The sequence below is a fragment of the Colobus angolensis genome, unplaced genomic scaffold, assembly GCF_000951035.1.
Source record: "Colobus angolensis palliatus isolate OR3802 unplaced genomic scaffold, Cang.pa_1.0 Scaffold84, whole genome shotgun sequence".
NCBI lineage: Eukaryota > Metazoa > Chordata > Mammalia > Primates > Cercopithecidae > Colobus > Colobus angolensis.
The window spans coordinates 4,549,068-4,571,897 of NW_012122265.1; the positions used below are offsets into that span (position 1 = coordinate 4,549,068).

The 22,830-nt window shown below is 34.8% G+C and overlaps 1 protein-coding gene across 1 annotated transcript in view; it reads left to right on the top strand.

Annotated features, from left to right (window-relative positions):
• ADAMTS6 (ADAM metallopeptidase with thrombospondin type 1 motif, 6) overlaps positions 1-22,830 on the top strand; it is a 176,644-nt gene that overhangs the window by 12,506 nt on the left and 141,308 nt on the right. Inside the window, exon 3 of the mRNA XM_011930125.1 lies at positions 18,548-18,694. Coding sequence (XP_011785515.1) covers positions 18,548-18,694 — 147 coding nt within the window. The remainder of the gene's footprint in view (positions 1-18,547; positions 18,695-22,830) is intronic.

A 22,830-nucleotide genomic window follows, 5' to 3' on the forward strand; every position in this document is an offset into this window, starting at 1 on the left:
ATTATTATTATTATTATTATTAGGTAGATGTGAGGTTTCACCATGGTGCCCAGGCTAGTCTCCAACCCCTGAGCTTAAGCAGTCCTTCCACGTCAGCCTCCCAAAGTGCTGGGATTACAGGCCCCAGCCACCACACCTGGCCTGTTTGCTCATTTTCTGTTTCATTGTCTATTCCTTATTATTTTCTTCCTAGTTCTTACTTTGGATTTAATTTGTCCTTTATTTAAAAACATTTTTAAGATAGAAGTTTGAATAATTGATTTTGGACCTCTCTTCTTTCATAAAACTAGCACTTAACAGCTATAAATTTCTTTGTAGGCCCTCCTTTACCAGCATTTCACAGATTTTATTATACTATATTTTTATTTTCATTCAGTTAAAAATTGTTTGTGTGTTATTTCTTCTTGGATTGTGATTAGATAATATACTCTTATTTTAATCTTTCTAATATTAAAAGATTAAATGGTGTTAAATTAAAAGATTTACAAGCCTCGTGGCTTGTAGATTAAAAGCCTCATGGCCTATCATATGTTCTATCTTGGTGAATGTGTCTCACATTCTTATTTTTAATTTTTAATTTTTGTGTTTACATAGTTGATATATATATTTATGCGATATATGAGATGTTTTGATACAGGTATGCAATGCGTAGTAATCACATCATGAAGAATCTTTGTATCCAACTCCTCAAGCATTTATCCTTTGTGTTACAAATAATCCAATTATTTTAGTTATTTTTAAATGTAAAATTAAATTATTATTCATTATAGCCACCCTGCCGTGCTATCAGGTAGTAGGTTTTGTTCATTCTATTTTTTTGGTACCCATTAACCAACCTGCCCGCATTCTCCACCCTCCCCAACTACCTTACCAGCCTCTGGCAACCATCCTTCTACTCTCTATGTCCGTAAGTTCAGTTGTTTTGAGTTTTAGTTCCCACAAATAATTGAAAACATGCAAAATTTGTCTCTCTGTGCCTCGCTTATTTCACTTAACATAATGATCTCGAGTTCCATCCACGTTGTTGCAAATGGCAGGATCTCATTCTTCTTATGGCTGAATAGTACTCCATTATGTGTATGTACCAGATTTTCTTTATTTATTCTTCTGTTGATGGACACTTAGGTTGCTTCCAAACTGGCTACTGTGGATAGTACTGCAATAAACATGGGAGTGCAGATATCTCTTCCATAACATGATTTCTTTTATTTTGGGTATATACCTAGCAGAGGGATTGCTGGATCATATGGTGGTTCTATTTTTAGGTTTTTGAGGAACCTCCAAACTGTTCTTCATAGTAGCTGTACTAATTTACATTCCCACCAACAGTGTATAAGGATTCCCTTTTCTCCACATCCTTGCCAGCATTTGTTACTGTCATAATAATAAATGCCATTTTAACTGGGGTGAGATGATATCTCATTGTAGTTTTGATTTGCATTTCTCTGATGATCAGTGATATTGAACACCTTTTTATATGCCTGTTTGCCATTTGTATATCTTCTTTTTTCTTTTTTTTTTTTTTTTTGAGACAGAGTCTTGCTCTGTCGCCCAAGCTGGAGTGCAGTGGTGCGATCTTGGCTCACTGCAAGCTCCACCTCCCCGGTTCATGCCATTCTCCTGCCTCAGCCTCCTGAGTAGCTGGGACTGCCTCCTGAGTAGCTGGGACTACTCACAACGCCTGGCTAATTTTTTGTATTTTTAGTGGAGACGGGGTTTCACTGTGTTAGCCAGGATGGTCTCGATCTCCTGACCTCGTGATCCACCCGCCTCGGCCTCCCAAAGTGCTGGGATTACAGACGTGAGCCATCACGCCTAGCCTGCCATTTATATATCTTCTTTTTCAGAAATGTCTATTCAAATCTTTTGCCTATTTTTTTTATCCAGGTATTAGACTTTTTTCCTGTAGAGTTGTTTGAGCTCTTCATATATTCTGGTTATTAATCTTTTGTCAGATGGATAGTTTGAAAATATTTTCTCCCGTTCTGTGGGTTGTCTCTTCACTTTGTTGATTGTTTGCTGTGCTGTGCAGAAGCTTTTTAACTTAATGTGGTCCCATTTGTCCATTTTTGCTTTGGTTGCCTGGCCTGCGGGATATTGCTCAATAAATTTTTGCCCAGACCATGAGATTTTCCTTAATGTTTTCTTGTAATAATTTCATAGCTTGGGTCTTAGGTTTAATTAAGTGTTTAATCCATTTTAATTTGATTTTTGTATATGGTGAGAGATAGGGTGTATCTTGCATCCTTGAAAAGTATATCTGCCCTTGTTAGGCCTGGTGTTCTAGCGTTGTCAATTAGTTCTCTTTTGTTGATAATGTTGTTCAAGCGTTTGGTGTTATACCTTTTCTTTATTGTTGATCAATCAATTACTAAGGGAGGAGTATTGACAACTCCAAATGCGTATCTAGATTTGTCTACTTCTCCTTTTCACTCTGTCAGTTTTTGCTTCATGTATTTTAAGTTTTTAAATTAAGTGCATTCACATTTAAGATTTTTATGTCAGCCAGGTGCAGTGGCTCACACCTGTAATATCAGGACTTTGGGAGGCCAAGGCAGGTAGATCACTTGAGGTCAGGAGTTCGAGACCAGCCTGGCCAACATGGTGAAACCCCGTCTCAACTAAGAAATACAAAAAAATTAGCCAGTTGTGGCGGCGGGTGCCTGTAGTCCCAGTTACTCAGGAGGCTGAGGCAGGAGAATTGCTTGAACCCGAGAGCTGGAGGTTGCAGTGTGAGCCGAGATCACGCTACTGCACTCCAGCCTGGGCGACAGAACAAGACTCCATCTCCAAAAAGAAAAAAAAAAAGTTTCTAACTATAATAGTGGATTTGTGTATTTCACTTTGCAATTCCAAAAGTTTTTGACTCACTTTTTTTTTACACTTGGTTGTTAAGTGCATACACACTAAGATTTTTTTTTTCTTCTTAGAGAATTGATGCTTTTATCGTTATGTAATGTCATTCTTATCCACAAGAATTTTCCTTTATCTGAAGCATGCTGTGTCTCACATTAATATAGCTACCCCAGTTTTCTTTAGATTAGTGTTAGGATGGTATATCTCTTTCCATCCCTTACTTTTAACCTAGCTGAGTCTTTATATTTATAGCAGGTCTCTATGGTATTCAACATGTAGTTGGGTCTTATATTTTTCGCCACTCTGACAATCTTGAGCTTTTAATTGGTACATTTAAAACTTTCATATTTAAAGTGATCATCAAGATAATTGAATTAATATCTGTCATGTGTGTAACTTTTCTATTTATTGTATTTTGTTTCTTTTTATCTTTTTCTGCCTTGTTTTAACGGAGCACTTTATGATTCTATTTTATCTCTTCTCTTAACATATCAATTATACTTCTTTTAAAACCTCTTAGTAGCTGCTCTTGAGTTTGCAATATAACAATTTTATATATAAATTATATTTATTGTGTACATATATATAAATTTGTAGCTAATCTAAGTCTGCCTTCAAATAACACTAAATTGCCTCATGTGTAATACAGGCTCATTTAAAGAATGTATGTCCAATTCTTCATTCCTGTTCCTTATGACATTGCTGTCCTTCATTTTATTTATCCATTTACTATAATAATTAATACATTATTACTATTATTACTTTAAATAGTTATCTTTTATATCAATTAAGGATAAGAAAAATATATTTTATTTTAGCATTAGTCTTTTTTAATTTTTAGTTATTATAGACACATAATAGTTGTATGCATTTATAGGGTATGTGTGATATTTTGATCCAAGGATATAAGGTGTATGATCAAATCTGGATGATTGGGATATTCTTTTTTTGATGTCCTTCCTTTCTTTATATAGACCTAAGTTCCTGACCTATGTTATTTTCCTTTTTCCTGAAGAGCTTTAAAAAATATATTTCTTGGAGTGCAGGTCTGCCAATAATGAATTCTCTTAGTTTAGGTTTGTCTTAGAAACTCTGTTTCTCTTAATCTTTGAAAGATAATTTCATTGGATACAGAATTTACATGGTTTCTGATAGAAATAGCTGAAATTTCTATCCTTGTTTCTTCAGGAGTAAGGTGTATTTTTTTCACTGTATTCTTTATAGATTTTCTCTCTGTCTTTTATTTTCTGCCATTTGAATATGATATGCGTACATCCAGATTTTTTGGTATCTACCTATTTAGTATTTCTGAACTTCCTGGATCTGTAGTTGGATATCTGTCATTGATGTTGAAAAGTTCTTAGCCATTATTACTTTAAATACTTTTCTGCTCCCTTCTCTTTTTCTTCTCCTTCTAGTATGTCAATTACATGGAAGTCACACCTTCAGATATTGTCTCAGAATTCCTAGATGGTCTATTCTGGGGTGTGCGTGTGCATGTGTGCATGTGTGCATGAATGTGTGTATGTGTGTGATTCTTTTTTCTCTCTGTATTTCAGTTTGGGAAGTTTCTATTGACCCTATTATCAAGTTCACTGGTTCTTTCCTTAGCAAGTTCAGTCCTTAGCATGTTCAGACATTCTTCATTTCAGATATCTAGCATTAAAAAGATTTTTTCTTAGAGTTTTCATCACTCTGCATACATTATCTATCTCTTCTTGCATGTTGTCTACTTTTTCCTTTAAAGCTGTTAACATATTAATTATAGTTATTTTAAATTCTCTGTTTATTCCAAAATCTGTGTCATATTTAATCTAGTTCTGATGGTTGTTTTATCTTCTTTGCCCATGTTTCAGTATGTCTTACATATTTTTTTTTACTGAAAGCCAGACATGATGTATTGGGTAATGGGAACTGAGGTAAACAGTCTTTTAATGTGTAGTAGTAGGTATTCTGTCAGTAATTGCTAATGAATGATGCATGTTTGCATTGTAAAGTGTAACTCTAAAATGAAACTTGTAGCTCCTTTAAGTCTTTATACTCTTTGGAAGAACCAAATGAACTCAGTTTTTTCTGGTATGGAAACATTTTCAGTTAATGTAGCATGACTGAAGCATTTTACTCTGTCAGCTGATTAAGTTTCAAAGTTATATAGTGCCATCTTTTTTTACCCAAACTTGTAAAATCATGCTTAATAATATTATTTTCTTATGTCTCTGCATTTACATTATATGTTTTAATCACTATAAAATTTTTATATTTTTCAAATTAGAATATACTGCTATTATTATTAAAGTAGTACTCCATATTGTCTTTTAATAAATATTAAATTTTGGTCAGGGCCAGTAAGATCCAAAATTATGCTATCTGTGTATCCACACACATAAATAAATGCACATACATATACACACATATATATTATATATACAATATATATAAACTTTCATCTGTAGACATTCACATATGTAGACATATTCACATAGTAGCTAAAACAATAATGTAAAGACATTCTTTAGAAAAGTTATTAAAATAAAGTCTAACAATTAAATTATTTCAATAATTAGACTTTTGCCATAGTGTGGACTAATGCCAAAAAATAGGTAAGTCGAGTCTGCTGATTACTGCATTAAGTATCTGGAATTTCAGAATAAACTCTGTGTGTGTGTGTGTGTGTGTGTGTGTGCTGCAGAAATAATAAAACTACTGAAATAGATTTTGTCACTATCAAATTATCAAATTTTGGAACTTTGATGGGAGATTTTCTTCATTTTGCTGGAAAAATAAAGCTAATTTGTAGGCAGACACCATTGTCCGAATTGACTGGTAAGAATTTTAGCTATCATTAACTAATTCTAATTCAGCAACATTTTTCTCATAGTACTAAGGAAGACTACAATGGCCAAAGTTTCCTTGTTCCAGCTACCCTCCCTATCTTTGCAATGACTATTATATACCCACACATACACATACATACACCCCAACATGTTAGTATAGCTCTAATAGCTAGCTTCCTCTGGTAACTGGCATCTTTACAGTGACATGAAAGAAAAATGTGTAAAGTAGTAGTAGAAAAAATATAAATATGTTATGATACTTTCTTTGACTGTTGGAAACTTAACCTTCAACTCAGAAATGCTTATACCAAATGTGATCATTATTGTATATGGTATGGGGACAGTCTAGGTCCTGGATTCTGCTAGGCACCACCCTTATTAAATATTTTCTTACCTAAGTTCAGTATCTTGAATTCACTTTTTAAAGTAGATTGCATATAAAGTTCAAAAGTAAAATTAACGTTCAAGCTCTGTTTTAGAAAACACATGAGCAAATTGTAATAATTATCCTATTGGGTAAATACTAAATCTAAAAATGTTTGCCAGATGTGGGTATAGAAGGTTCTGACTGAGTACATCACCTAAATTCTGTCTTTTCTTTACTATAACAAGTGATTCATAGCCAAGCTCAGTTATGTATTAGAACAGTTCTCTAATGGAAAATCATTCTAAATTTAGAATGTCTTTTTATTCCCTTTTTTTTTTTTTCTGCAATGGGAAAGCTTAACTTTGAGATTTTTACAGTTGGCACAATTTAGACTATCATTATCTCATCATTTAAAAAAGTTGCTTCTTAAAGAAAAAATCAATCATGTTAAAAAGCATTAGGAAACTGTTCTTTAATCTGGTAATTTTATGTGTGTTATCTCTTTGAAGAACTGACTGATCATCTATTTATTTTTTCCTTTGGAGGCAGACTTTAGAAGTACATGTTCTATATACTAGTGATTGTTTAACAAAATGCTTGACAGAGTTTAAAGTACCATGATTATCTAACAAAAACAATGATGTTGATATATTAGCAACACGATTATCTTCAGTTTAAAAATTAAGATTGCTTAGACAGAAAAATTTAACGAGGCATTTTAAGATTTTCCTTCGCTATATAGATCTTCTGTTTGGTTTGAAAACATCTATTATGATTTTTAAAAGAATCTCCAGACTAAATGCAAATTAAATTTATACTCAGTACGCTATGTTTGCTCTTTCCATTCTTACAAATCTCCCAACAGAACCAATAAGAATTGTGTACCTAAATCAAGAGTAAGCTATTATTTTTGTGGTACAAAATGCATTATATTATTTTCACACTATTAAGGGGGGGTCATATAATGTAGGAGGAAATGACACAAAATATAATCACAAATGGGCTGCCTCCTATATCTTAAAAAATGAAAAGACATGATAAATTCTGTCGTTTATAATAGTATGCTTTCACCCTATATAAGGAAATTTTGTTTTGTTTAAACGACATTTCAAAGAAAAATATCATTTGCATAGAAAATGATCTGCTTTAATATTTAAAATATTTCAGAAAAGCATGTATGTCAAAAGACTGATAGATGCTGAGTTACAGAAGCTTAATTTAATGAATAACCTTTATGGCACAATTTCTGTCAGTCTCTGTATAGTAACCACTTTGTCTCTGACTGAGATGCCACTTGTTTTGACCAAAAACTCACCCCTTTTACCCTTTTATTACTTATTATATAGTATTATATATTTTATAACATTATCCACCATTAAGGGAGGTATGTACACATATGATGCTTCCAAAATTCTGCCTCTCATGGTTTACAGTTAGTCAGCAGATAGTCTCTAATCGATACACAATTTATTTGGATTCAGAGATTTACTGAGCACCTAATTCCAGAGATTTACTGAGATGGTTACAATGGATACTGTGCATTGTGGATATGGTGATGATGAAAACAAAAGTCTTATCCTGGAAGGACATCTTTTTTTTTCACTTTTCTCTTTTTCTTTCTCCAACTCTTGATCAGTTACTTCGAGAGCATCTTCCTCTAACCCACTTGCATTCATGAGCCAAAACGTAAAATTACTAGGCTAGGGATGTGTAGTGTTACGAAGAAAAATAACAATACACAATTTTAAATTTGAACGTAAAATAGAATCAGAGTCATTTACCTGTAGAACTTTTTGGAATACTTTAAAGTCCCCTTTAGAACTTCTTCAGTCATTTTCATGTACCTTTTCCTTGTTAAATCTGCTTTTCTTTAAATACCACTAGTTCTCTAGGAAACTTTAAAATATATTTCATTCTGCTACATTGCTAATGCCAACAGTATTGTCATATACTATTCCTCATTTCACAGACACTGATTTAGTCTGCAAAATATGTTAAACAGGCTTATTTGAGCCATTCTCATACAATAACAATTTATCCCATTATTTTAATTCAGTTTAATTTAATTTTTTTTGAAACAGGGTTCATTCTATCACTCAGGCTAGAGTGCAGTGGCATGAACACAGCTCACTGCAGCCTCAACCTCCTGGGCTCAGGTGATCCTTCTGCCTCAGCCTCCCATGTAGGTGGGACCATAAGCATGTGCTACCACACCTGGATAACTTTTCTATTTTTTGTAGAGACAGGGTCTCACTTTGTTGCTGTGTTCATCCACTCTTGCATTGCTGTAAAGAAATACCTAAGACTGGGTAATTTCTAAATGAAAGAAACTTAATTGGCTCACTGTTCTTCAGGCTGTGCAGAAAGCATGATGCTGGCATCTGCTTGGCTTCTGGGGAGGCCTCCAGGAACTTACAACCATGGAGGAAGGCAAAGGGGGAGTAAGGTATCTCACATGGCGGAGCAGGAGCGAGAGAGAGGGAGGAGGTGCCACTCACTTTTAAAAGACCAGACCTCACAAGAACTCACTCACTGTTGCAAAGACAGTACCAAGGGGATTGGTGCCAAACCGCCTCCATGATCCAATCACCTCCCACCATGTCCCACCTCCAACACTGGGGATTACAATTTGATATGAAATCTGGGCAGGGACACAGATCCAAACCATATCCGTTGCCCAGGCTGGTCTGGAATTCCTGGGCTCAAGTGATCCTCCCACCTCAGCCTCCCAGAGTGCTGGGATTACAGGCATGAGTCACAGCGCCCAGCTATACCATTATATTTAGAGTAAATTTTTTCAGGGTTCCAAGACTGAGCTTCAAAACTTGAGAACAAAATCAATTTACAAAGCTGAGTCTGCTGTCTTGTGTAGTTAATCTGAGAGAAGAAATCAATTGCCAAATTGTAGAACAAAGTATTCTGTGTATATTCAGGTATGTATATTTAACTATATAGAAACTTTATTTTAAAATATTCTGTGTGTATGTGTGTGTATTATAACAGGGGTCCCCAACTGTGGCCTGTTAGGAGCCAGGCCACACAGCAGGAAGTCAGCTGTGGGTAAGCAAGGGAAGCTTCATTTGTATTTATAGCCGCCCCCCGCCACCCCACATTGCCCACATTACTGCCTGAGCTCCACCTCCTGTCAGATCAACAAGGATTACATTCTTATAGGAGCGAGAACCCTTTTGTGAACTTCTTATGTGAGGGTTCTTGATTGCCCGCTCTTTTGGAGAATCTAATGCCTGATGATCTGTCACTGTCTCCCATCACCCCCAGATGGGACTGTCTAAATGCAGGAAGATAAGCTCAGAGCTCCTACTGATTCTACATTGTGGTGAGTTGTGTAATTATTTTGTTATATATTACAAAGTAATAACAATAGAAATAAAGTGCACAATAAATGCAATGTGCCTGAATCACCCTGAAACTACCACCACCCCCAACCCCACCCTGGTCTGTGGAAAAGTTGTCTTCCCATGAAACTGGTCCCTGGTGCCAAAAAGGATAGGGACAACTGTTATATCACACATTCATGTGTCCACCATTCACATTTAACAAATATTAATATTGTCCCATTGCTGTTTTGGGGCTTTTATTGTTGCCAATATCATATTGCTTTAATTACCATAGTTGTTTTTTTTTTTTTTTTTTTTTTGAGACGGAGTCTCACTTTGTCGCCCAGGCTGAAGTGCAGTGGCCGGATCTCAGCTCACTGCAAGCTCCACCTCCCGGGTCTACGCCATTCTCCTGCCTCAGTCTCCCGAGTAGCTGGGACTACAGGCGGCCGCCACCTCGCCCGGCTAGTTTTTTTTATTTTTTTAGTAGAGACGGGGTTTCACCGTGTTAGCCAGGCTGGTCTCAATCTCCTGACCTCGTGATCCGCCTGTCTCGGCCTCCCAAAGTGCTGGGATTACAGGCTTGAGCCACTGCACCCGACAAATTACCATAGTTTTATAATAGGTATTGAAGCTCTCCCCTCCCTCTTCAAAATTAGTTTGGCCTTTTCTGACTCTTTACTTTCCTATATTAGTTTTGGAATCTTAGTGTCAGTTTCTATTTTAAAAACTAATAGAATTTTAGTTAAGCTGCTTATTCATTCAGCCTTGATGATGTGTTTGCAGGAAATTTACATGATTCCTAAGTGTCTTCTCATGCACTGAATGAAGACCCGTTCTTATGTGAGGTAATGCAAGAACCTAGGTAGGGCCATCCAGGAAGAGTTATGCTCCAGAGAAGAGAGAAACCTTTGGATAGGACAGGTGATGAGACAAGGCCTAATGAATAGAATGTCTTTTTTTCCCCTATAGTGCGATAACTGCAATTCTTAAGATCCTATGTTATTTAAAATTATGTTTAAAAGTATTACCTGGATATGAAAAAAATTGATTACCACCCAGAGTTTCCAGTTCACAATGTTATAGTTAGTTTTCCTGCAGAAATTCAACTATTAAAGGCTTCGATCAAACCTAACAAAACACATATAATTGCATCAGTTTTTCCTTTTAAGCCACGCTCCACTGTCTTCTCTATTCCTTTTGCCTTGACCTGGCGTTTTTACATGGAGTTCAATGCATAGGCACCAGCAGTTCTTAACAGAAGCACACATAACCAAATAACACTCCAATGAAGTACCTAGACTAAAGCAACCATGTGTTCCTATGCTACAGACATAGGCTTTTTAATTTTTTCTTCGAAGTTGGTCTAGTTCCCAATACCCCCTACTGTATAACCAACTCGGGTCTAGTTAAAGCAAATTATGTTAACTAATGAATTAAGCACATTATATCCAATTCACATTATGAGAACTTTACTAGTTTAGTCTGGCATCAGAGCTTAGATAAAGATTCAGTCAGGAAATTGTCAACATCATGGAAGTCCTGTGGCTTGCTGTAAGTCTATGTCCCAGAGGTTGGAGAATAAGGGAGACTGCGACTTTAATACCCCAAAGTCAGATGGGATCCTTGCTTAAAGAGAAATGAAGTACTGGCCAGGATCTCAGAGTCTCAGGAGCAGGGGAACGAGACAAGTGATTTAGTTTCTCAGACTGGGGTATAAAATAGTGTCTTGTTCACAAGAAACAGGACCAGAGCCTAACTACTAGAATTCACTGGAAAACTAGAATAGAACTGGACCAACAATATGCCATATTTTAATGCTGCTCTACAAAGTTAATGGCCTCTATCTCTTTAAATTCTCTCTAACAATGAATGCAATTGGTCCCTGATCGCATGAGCAGAGTGGAGTCTTGCTGTACATGTGAATTGTATGACTCCAGTGTGGTAATTGCAGGAACAAATGGGCAGAAAAAAGGGCAAAGTTCATCATAGTGAAAATGGAACTCATGGCAGATCCTTTGGATCCCACGTTTTACAAGAGACTGTTTATTAGGTCTGCATTTTAACCTCGTGAGTCTCCTCACTTTATCCAAATGAATTATCGACCTCCACTGAGATTCAGTTCACTTCAGTAAACCTCTAAGCCTTCATCACCAATTGTTAGACTGTTTATATGCTAGGTACAATGAATAAAATGAAATATAAAACATACTTTTTGCTCAGTGGGATAACTAGTAAAAATGGAATTCAGTGTCAAGCTATACACATAGGCTTAAAAATTTATTATTAACAGCCACTTTGGAAGACACTTTGGCAGTTTCTTACAAAACTAAGCTTACTTTTAACATAGAATCCAGCAATACTTAAATGTGGAAATCAAACTATTAAAGATTTCAGAAGATAATATGGAAGTAAATCCCCATGACCTTAGGGTAAAGAATAATTTTTTTAAACAAGATATAAAGAACATGAAACGTGTGATTAACCAGTTCAACCACATTAAAATTAAGAGTTTAATCAAAAGATACCATAAAACAAACGGCACAGTGGAGGAAAAGGTGTTTGCTACTGTGTCACAGTTAAACACATTTAACTGACACAGTCCAGTTTCAAGAATATATAAAGAACTACAGATTAATAAAATCAAATACCCCAATAGAAAATATGGAAAGTACTTGAACACTTTACAAAAGAAGGCATCCAAGGGGTCAATAAGCGTATAAAAAGATGTTCAACCTAATTAATATTCAGAGAAAGGCAAATTATACCTACCATGTTTGGCATAAATTAAGAAATCTGAAAATACTAAATATTGGTGAAGATATGGCGCAACTAGGATTCTTACACACTACAGGTGAGAATGTAAATTGGTGCAATCACTTTGAAAAGCTGTTTGGCATTGTCTAGTAAATTTGAAATTTTACGCAATTTATGACCCAACAATTTATTTTGCACATCTATACTATAGCAGTGATCCCTGGGATCTCTGAGGCATTTTCAGATCAAAACTAGTTTCACAATGTTAAGACTTCATTTGCCTTAAAAAAAAAAAAAAAACTGTATTGATATTTGCACTGATTGTGTAAAAGCTATTGTGGGAATAAATGCTGACACTTTAGCATGAATCAAGACAGCCATACTAGTATTCAGGGTGTTTGTAACTCCTATGCACTCACAATAAAACCCACGCCATTTTCACTTAAGAGTGTCCTTGATGAAGCAGCAAAAGTATTTGTTTTATTAAGTCACAATCCTTGAGTTCATGTCTTCTTAATATTCTGTGTTACCCATTACTGCTGCATGAATGCTGGCTACATGATATTTCTGGGTCAGAGACAAAAGATGTTATTACAGTACAGCAAGCATCATAAGCATCAACATATTTACATTGGTTCCCCTTGGCCCCAAATTCCACAAGGGTGACACCATATGGCCCATATAAATGCTGCACACACAGTGAGTTTGCATTGCAGCTGAGAAACACAGAGCTTAAGGAATCTACCACTTTTATAGCAAGTATTAAGTTAACCTGTTCTTTGTCCAAGAGGAGAGATGTTACCTCATCTCTCAAAATTACCCTGACAAATGGCCTGAGTAAAACAACAAGTGATCAGGCACATGCAGCAAGATGTGGAGGATCACAAAAGGCCCAAGGATGACTGTCTCTCCCAATATGTATCTGTCTCCGTGTGTGCATATGTGTGCGTGTGTGTGTGTATGTGTCCCTGTGACTCTTTTTCTCTATCTCTGTGTGTGTATTCCTAAAACCCTCCACAAATGAGAATCATTAACTCGATGTAATCTGAAATGTTTACTAAACACATAAAACTGGCAATGGAGATATTCCCTTGTTACCACTATTCATCTATTGGGGTGGGCCCAAGGTTTGCCAAACACTCCTTTGTTCTTGTTTTAGTTCTTCTTTTTTTAAATTATTATTTTGGAAACTCAACAACAGAGAGTTGAGTTAGTTTTTCTTCTCTCTATTATTTATCTATACTTAGTTCAAGGCACAGCATCAGTATCTGTATCAGTTCAAGCAGGGACCCTCCTTGTTTAATGCCTGTATTAGTTTTTATATTTCTATAGTCCCACTTATCCCTTCTCATAGACAGTTACTCAGATAAATTTGATATGTATATTTGAATCCCTGTGTATCCTCATAAAATATTGCAGGTTGTTTTGTGGTGTGTTTACTTTTTATTTTTTAAGTCTGAAATGATTTCATATTTACAGAAATATTACTATAGTAGAAAGATTTACCATGTGTTTGTCACCCAGATTCAAAAATAGTAAAGATTTTACAACACTTGTTTTATCTTTCTCTATTTATATGTCCATAAATATTTTTCTGATCTCTTTGAGAGTAAGTTGTAGACATTATATCCTTTTTTCCTAAACATTTTAACATGTATTTCCTAAGAACAAAGGATGTTCTCTTATATAGCTGTCATACAATGGTAAAATTAGAAAGTTTGATATTGATACACTATTATTATCTAGTATACAGTTCATACTCCAGTTTCATTTATTGTCCCCAGCAATGTTTGTTTTCTGTAGCATTTTTTTCTCCCTAATCCAGTTTCCATTGCATTTACTTGTTATCTTTTGAGTATTTAATCTGGAATAATTCTTCAGACTTTTTTGTTATTCAAGATTGTGTATGTAACTTTTGTTTACTTATATGGTGTAGCACTACAGATCTTGTTCCCTTTCTTAACTATATTTTTTTTACTCTTTTTAAGATCCACACATATAGGCCAGATGTGGGGGCTCACGCCTGCAATTCCAGCACTTTGGGAGGCCAAGATGGGAGGATCACTTGAGCCCAGAGTTTGAGATCAGCCTTGGTAACATAGTGAGACCCCATTTTTATGAAAAATTTAAAAATTTGCCAGGTTTGGTGTTGCACACCTGTGGTCCCAGCGACTTGGGAGAATGAAGTGGGAGGATTGCTTGAGCACAGGAGGTCGAGGCTGCAGTGAGACATGATTGTGCCACTGCACTCCAGCCTGGGTGACAGAGCCAGACCCTGGCCCCGTCGCCCTAAAAAAGATCCACTCATATTAATGTGTAGACATCTATCTTGTTTGTTGCTTCTAACCTCTGCTTAGTATTCCACAATATACATCTGCTAAAAAAGAAATATATTTTATACTACAGCCTGAACATCCTATTAAAGGGATCTTTTGAAGCTGATGTCATGAATGTCAGTTGTAAACTTACATTGTACTTTGTGTCACTGTAAGTGAACTATTTGACATTGCCAGATCATTTCTGGGATTTCTTATGTTTGAAATATAGGTTGCAGAAGTATATATTCTCTTAGATGACTAAAACCTAAATCCTTGAGACAACTATCTACAGCTGACAACTAAACTATAAAGATTGTTAATAGAAATAAAACTCATGATTTTCTCCTTCAGTACTTGAGTTCATTGGTTTTAAAATCTGTTGGCTTATATACATCTGAAAGGATTTTTTAAAATCATATACCTTATTGTGTATTTTTCAGTTGATGTCTAAAATTTTTCCTTTTATGTCTAAGTAATTGCAAAGGATAGAATTTCCAGTGTTGCAAATATTGTTATTTAAAAATAGAATTGATATATCCCTCTCTTAAATATATGCAGTTTAATCTAAATGCCATAGCAATTAGGTAACTATCATTATGCATTTAAAAAATACATCAACAGGTTCTATAGTCAAAATTTACATCATTTTCCCCTTTTAATTCAATGTGCTCATTCCCCTTTAGAACTTTATCTTAATGTATATTTCAATATACATTAAGATATATCCTAATATATTTTATTATATTATATTTATATATCCTAATATATCCTAATATATTTTAAAATATATTTTATGCTTGAGTATTTTAAAAATATACACTGTATTATATGTCTCTACAGCAAAAACATGTATATTAACATTTATTAATTTGTTTCTATGATCAGAAGGAAAATAAAAATTTTCTTCTGGATTTGATGTTCATTACATTACAATAATTATTAGTTTCAGTGATTGTTTGGAAGAACATATACATATTACAAATTTTGATAAATAATTAAATACATAAGTAAAGTTTTTATTAGAAGATGTTGTTAATTGGATATATTTTTTCAGTTATTGCATTTATGTATGTAGTGCTATAACGAGGCAGGATTTCAGCATCAATTCAATTTCTATAGATGTGAATGCTGAGAAAATTTGCCCACATAAGAAGTAGACAGGGATAAAAGGAGTTTATTATAGAAATATCACTCAACTCTTTGAACTCCTTTTGAATTATTTGTCAAAATATAACCACGGGAATCTATCATCAAAGAATAGTTTTAACCATTGATCAGCTGGTTATTTGATTATGTGCTCCTGCAAACCTGATAAAAGTGAGGAATTGGAAACTTCCTGATATGGTTTAATTAAAATCAATCATCAAAAGTTATTCTCTTAACCTTGACAATAAATGTTCAGTTGCCTCTTTTCTTGATACCATGTTTTTATACTCCAAGGCAATGCACTATTATAAAATTATAGATAGGTGAAAGATATGCCTTTCTTTGTAAGACAGAAGACAGGATTTTGAAAGTAGGAGCTTGATTTGTTTTTAGAAAAGAGTGCATAAGGAGTCAAGAATCTTGAAATTGATGCTCTTAAAGCCATCTGAGCCTGTCTGCCTACCTATGTTAACATGAAACAGGGATGTGTATAAAATTGTCGCTAAAAGAAATAGTATTTTTAAAGCTATCATTACTTGAAAATAATCATAGTGTTATTAACACAGTAGCGTCAACCTTTCAGAGAAATAAGGAACATTACACATTTACACTACTGAGGTCTTTATGTAAATCCATAGTTGATTATTTTGACAGAATGTACGTCTGATTCAACACCCTTGAAACTTCACCTTCATATTCCTTGAAGACCATTCACAGAGACTTACTCCACTGTGTTGAGGTCGGCCTAGAATACTAAATATTGGTGTTCTTGGAAGGTTATTTGATGTTTTAATTTAGGGCTCTGGATAATGTCATATACTTCTCTTTCTTTGCTTATTTTTGTTCCTCCACCTGAATTACTAGCTCTTCCTAATATGTGTGTATGCACATATATGGGGCTGGGAGGAAAAAATATATATAATATTAAATATATATATATATATATATATTTTTTTTTTTTTTTTTTTTTTTTGAGACAGAACCTTGCTCTGTCACCCTGGCTATAGTATAGTGGTATGATCTCGGCTCATTGCAACCTCTGCTTTCTGAGTTCAAGTGATTCTCATGTCTCAACCTCCTGAGTAGCTGGAACTACAGGTGTGCACCACCACCCCCAGCTAATTTTTTCTGTATCTTTAGTAGAGGGTTTCACCATGTTGGCTAGACTGGTCTCGAGCTCCTGACCTCAGGTGATCCTCCCGCCTCAGCCCCACAAAGTGCTGGGATTACAGGTGTGAGCCACCAGGCCTGGCCTATGCAGACATATTATATATCTTTATTATAACTCTTTTTATGTTGTACTTATGAAAGTCAATTCATTCTGCTTCCTAAGCATGTCTCAAACCTAATTCTACCTGTTTATCCGGCACCCTTGTTCGGATCAACATCAGTTCTCAGTTGGTAATGATCTTCTGACTACTCCCCTGTCTCCATTCTCCTCCTACTTCAGTATCTCCACCATGGAGTTACTATAATTACTTGTCTAATAGACAGATCAATTCCGTATTCCCTGACTCAGAAATCTTCAGTTGCTCTTACTTACAAATCTTCCCTGTTTCTCTGCTGCCAAGAGGACTGATATTAATATTTACCTTTATTAATTATCTTGTACTTAACTCTTTCCAACTACCTTTCCAGATTTTTTCTCCAGCAACTATCCTCATCTATTTTATACTCTAGTGACATTTTCTTGGACACATATCATGGTGCATTTATTAGAATATATGTCATAACAGACACATAAATTTATTTTCTTAGTAATATTCAACCTAAACTTCTCGTTACTTGTGAAGAAAGGTTAAAATGTATATGTAATCTGTATTACACATACATTGTATAAACACACACACACATATAGGGTATGTAGTGGGTATATCCTTTTCAGAAAAACATTTTTATTGTAAAAATGTGTTTTTAGATCACATTGTTAGCACTAAGCATGGCTATATAACACAGGAAAAAAATGACAAAGAAAATATTTTTAAAGTGAAGGAGGCCACAATAAAGAAAAACCATAATCCTTAAATATATCTATGATTTTCAAAAGGCGTTTTGAAACACACATACAAACGACTACAAATTATATGTGTGTTAAATTATCTTTTATTAATATTAATAGGAAAAAGGACTTCTGTATTTGGCCTATAACCTAAAACTCAACTGATCATAGCTATCTTCTTATAATTCTTTTTTGGATTCAGCATAGTGAGGTAGGATGAACACTAGCATATTAAAAGGTAGGTTCTGCTAACAGTTCCAACACTGATAAACTGTGTGACCTTTAGCAGGTTATTTACCTTTGCTAAATCTGTTTTCTTTTTTTTTTTTGAGACGGAGTCTTGCTCTGTCGCCCGAGCTGGAGTGCAGTGGCCGGCTCTCAGCTCACTGCAAGCTCCGCCTCCTGGGTTTACGCCATTCTCCTGCCTCAGCCTGAGGAGTAGCTGGGATTACAGGCGCCCGCCACCTCGCCCGGCTAGTTTTTTGTATTTTTAGTAGAGACGGGGTTTCACCGTGTTAGCCAGGATGGTCTCGATCTCCTGACCTCGTGATCCTCCCGTCTCGGCCTCCCAAAGTGCTGGGATTACAGGCTTGAGCCACCGCGCCCGGCCCGCTAAATCTGTTTTCTAATTTATAAAGTAAGAATTGATATGTAATATATTCGGCTCAAAGAGAAATTGAAACGTGTAATAACAGGTGAGAGTATGTGACTACATTTAAAGAGATTTAGACATGTATTGTATCACTGAAGTATTCTTTATTCCTTAGTCTCTTTAATTTTAATCCTAAATTTCTTTAGAGGATCTGGCCTATCCTGATGGAAGGCATATGTTGATAAGGCTAATAAATGGCCAAACAAGGAAATAAGGGATGTGTTGGGTTTTGTTTTTTTTTTTAATTTATGTTTTCTATGTTTCTTCCTCATTAAAACAGTTTTGGTATGAACCATGATGGAATTGGGAATTCTTGTGGGACAAAAGGTCATGAAGCAGCAAAACTTATGGCAGCTCACATTACTGCGAATACCAATCCTTTTTCCTGGTCTGCGTGCAGTCGAGACTACATCACCAGCTTTCTAGAGTAAGTAATCTCTGGAGAGTGATGATAAATTGCTCCAGAAGCAAGCCACTGGTAGAAGCCTAATATGTAGTGCTTTCAACTTTGCATAATGAGTAACTTTTATAGGGCCTACTGATGTTTCAACTGTTTCTTAAATACTTTAATATATCATTGTGGCAATTTTTTTCTTCGTATAGAATTTATAGAATAGAGGAAGTGGAGCAAGGATATAAGTGGGACTGATGGTGTGAGTGTTACAATTGCTTAATAAATGGGAGACAATTTCAGAAAGCATTCAGATTTGCATGATTTAATAGCACATAGGCCAAACTTATGTTCAGTGATTACATATTTTATTTTGTTGGTGAAAAAACTGAGTTTTATAGGAGAGCCAAAGTATCTAATAGTAACAAACAACAAAAAATAACCAAACACCAAGGAAATGAACACTTTGAGAAAAATATTTGTTTTTGAAAATGTGTTAAACAATCCATTTTTCTGCAGTTTGAGAACTTTTTGGTCCTTTAATGTATATTCCAAGAGTCTGGTTATTGAAATGTGAAGAATACAAATTAGCTCAGGTATAAGCATGTTAAGGAAATCAGATGTTCTTCCACATCTCACTTGCATAGGGCTTGAGGATTGTACTTTGGAAACTGATAGACTTGGGTCTCACTTCTAAGTGCGTGTTCCTTAACTTTTCTAATCTTCAGTGTCCTAAGTTGTTAAATGAAGCTAAGTCTTACTGTTTATGTCATCAGGTGTTATATATGTAATTATGTGTCATGCTATAATGTATGTAAAATACATAACAGACATTCTTTAAATGGTAAATATTATTTTAAATAATATCAAGATTTCAGTGCTGTATTGCTTTACCATGATTTTTAACTGTTTTGTGCCATTTTTTTTTTTCTTGGGGAAGAGAAATTAAATACTCTGTGAAAAAGTAAGGTATACATAAAGTACAGATCAGCAGTGGAAATTCTTCTTAAAAATTGGCTCTGTTTATATTAAAACAATTATATTGTAAAATTTTAAAAATTCAAACAGGTTACATACAGTAGCATTATTTATTAAAATTTCCTTCATATCTACTAATAGCCAGAGCATATATTTTGAAAACTATGATTAGATATTTTTAAAAGGTCACAAACAAGAGACTTTAAATTACCTAGCACAATGCTTTATTAAAAAACAAATCAAAAGATAAATGTTTAAAATGAACTCTTTTAAATTAATGTAATAATAAAGTTGAAGGAATTTGAAATTTATTTCAGAAGGTGGTTCTTCTGATAACCATATTATAACCTAATAAATTTTAATCTTAGTAACAGAAGAATATAAAGTTATACTTGCCTATGGTGAAAACTGATTGAAGTGCTATAAAGGTAGACCACAGAGCATTTGTAAGATATCTTTTGGTTGTTCTTAATACAAAGCACTAGCAATATCACTTTCTAAGATGTTTTTAATGAGATCATTTACCTAAATTTTAAACATTTTTGAAGATCTGCTCTCCCTAGACATCAAGTCAGATCTGGAATTTCTCCCTTGACTTGGCTTATGCTTTTATAATGGAGTATTAATGTCCATCACCAGAAAGACAAACTGTGTAACATGCTCAGGATTTCTGTGCATTTCTGATGGTTGCTCTTGTTGTTTTTGTTGTTGTTGCTGTTGTTGTTATTGCTTTTGTACCATTTTCTTTTCTCCTTTATCTTGTTTCTGTCCCATTGGCTCTATTGCACAGCTCATTTGCTAGTACCATCTCTGTATATTAAATACAAGGACCAGTTGTGATCTCCTGTCAGATCTTGTCTACTTGAAACCATATTGAGGCTAAGACACTCCAAAAGGGAATCCTTAAATTGCTGGTAAAATACAGTTTAAAAATCACCACTGGTTTGGTGAGGGACATAAAAGTATTACTAGTTTCAATAAAGTGTTCCATTGAATTAATTAAAAGAATTGATCCAAAAAGCATTATTTAAGCCTTACTGCCTCTTTGCATTTTGTATGTGTAAGCATGATTAGTGTTGACAGGGTTCTAATGGGCTTATTTATCCTGTATTTTATAAAAATATTTCCATGTACATCCTCATGGGAATGCTCACAAAGTTAAAACTATTAATGAAAGATAGATGTGAAGCACAATGGGTAGAGACTTGGGGAAAACTTGGCTTTCCCTCCTCTTTAATAATAAAACTAAACAAATCTGATTATAATCTGACCAAGCAATAAAGGGTTTTTAAACACAAGGCTCTTTAAAAAGGTCAGTTCACCGGAGCACAAAGACATAACAGTAACTTTCTTGAATTTCTTTGTTCCTTTTTATTAATGCAGTGAACTTAATTGCTTTAACAGCTATGCGTGATATTTTTTAAAATCCAGTGCTATTTTGATCAGGGATTGAGGTTACATTTATGTTTTATAGTTGGCTCAAAAAGGCTCATAACATTTTATTTTAGCTTCTCTTCTCAAGAAAAAGAATCTTGAAAGATGAATTGTTTAGGAACTGCAGCCCAGCCAACAAAACGCATACCTTTCTCTACTTAGTAGCTGTATAGGCCAAAGATGATGGTGGATTTTAACAATGAGCTTTCTATGATTTATAGAGATTCACTATTCACTATGTTCAACTGAAAACGATTCCATGGCCAATAGAATACAAAGTCTCTCGTGTCATTCTAAAACACTGGGTGCTACTGATCAATCAGGAGATGGTGTTTACCAACTCCCAATATTTTTTTTCAGATTTCTTAAACTCGGTGATTCAATAAGTGGTTCATGAATCGCCCAGAAGCCGTCCTGATTAAATAATAAAGAACCCATTTCCGTTAAAATGGACGTGTTATGCCAGCTTCTGATGTTTTCCGGCGACGGCTTTGCAGGTAGTGTCTTTCCTATCTGCCTGCGGGACTGATTTATTTATTTATTTAGAATATAGAGAAAGGTGAACCTGGTATTATGGCTCACACTCATTGATGACTATGGGCTAATTTACCAGGCAGTGGTAGACAGCCAGAAGTAATTTAAGTCAGTTTTTCGTACATTTTCCACCACTTAGCAATAGTACAGAATAATTTCATATAGTTTTCAAAAATTATGGGGGCTCTGTGAATCAACTCTTGCTCTATTAAAATTGAAGCCTGTTAACTTGTTTGAACTGTCAAAGATCCATAGCAAAATTTCCTACACATCCAAATTAAATACAGAGTAGACATTTTCACAGACAGGATGGAAGCTGAACATATTAAACGAAGCAATGTTACGGTCAGAGTTGACCTAGGAGGAAAGGTGACTGTGGAGCTACAAGAGAAGTGATATAAGATGAGCAAGATGACCAAAGCACTCACATTTCCTCTCTAGCAATGACTTTCGAAGGTCAACATCAGGCTGTTATATAAAAAACAATCTTTATAGATGGGACCTTTTTTAATAAATGTAGAATCTAAGATTTCTCCTCCTTCTGTTTATCTGATACATTTGGGGAACCTTGCTCTAATCATAATAACTTTGATAAGTCATAATTATGTATAGGCGGAAAAGGGTAAACCACTCTCAATACAGTATTTGTGTCTTGAAAGCTTCAAGCTCAGTTATATTAAGGGTGAGAGAGAGAAAGATTTGCCTTAGAAGGCAGTACGTTGTTAGCTTCATTGAGAAGACTGACAAAGCAGTTTATGAGAATATAGTATGTAAGATGGTTGACTTACTATAGATGATATCAACCCAATTCTGTTTTGCTTAATTTATGTGAATCAGCACAACTTAGTGGAATAAAAATAGGAGGTGGCATTAAGTGTTAACTTTTTGTTGTTGTTGTTAAGAGACTGTTAAGATATGTACAGGGTTATAGAGAAAGATTTATTTTTTAGATTGACCCACTGTATTATGGACTAAAAGTTTCTGTTTTATGGTATAACTGTTTTAGTGAAAATACATCTAAAATCACAATTAGGAGTATATCCTAATGTGTTCTGGAAACAAAGCCTTGAGTGCATATTTTACATAGGGATCTGTAAATTTTTGCTGAAGACCGAACTCTAACTCATATTCCTATATTCAAGGCTAATTTTTGGACTATGCAAATAAGACCTCTCTAAATTAGAACTAGAATTCATAAAATATGACTTTCTCATCATGCTGCAAAC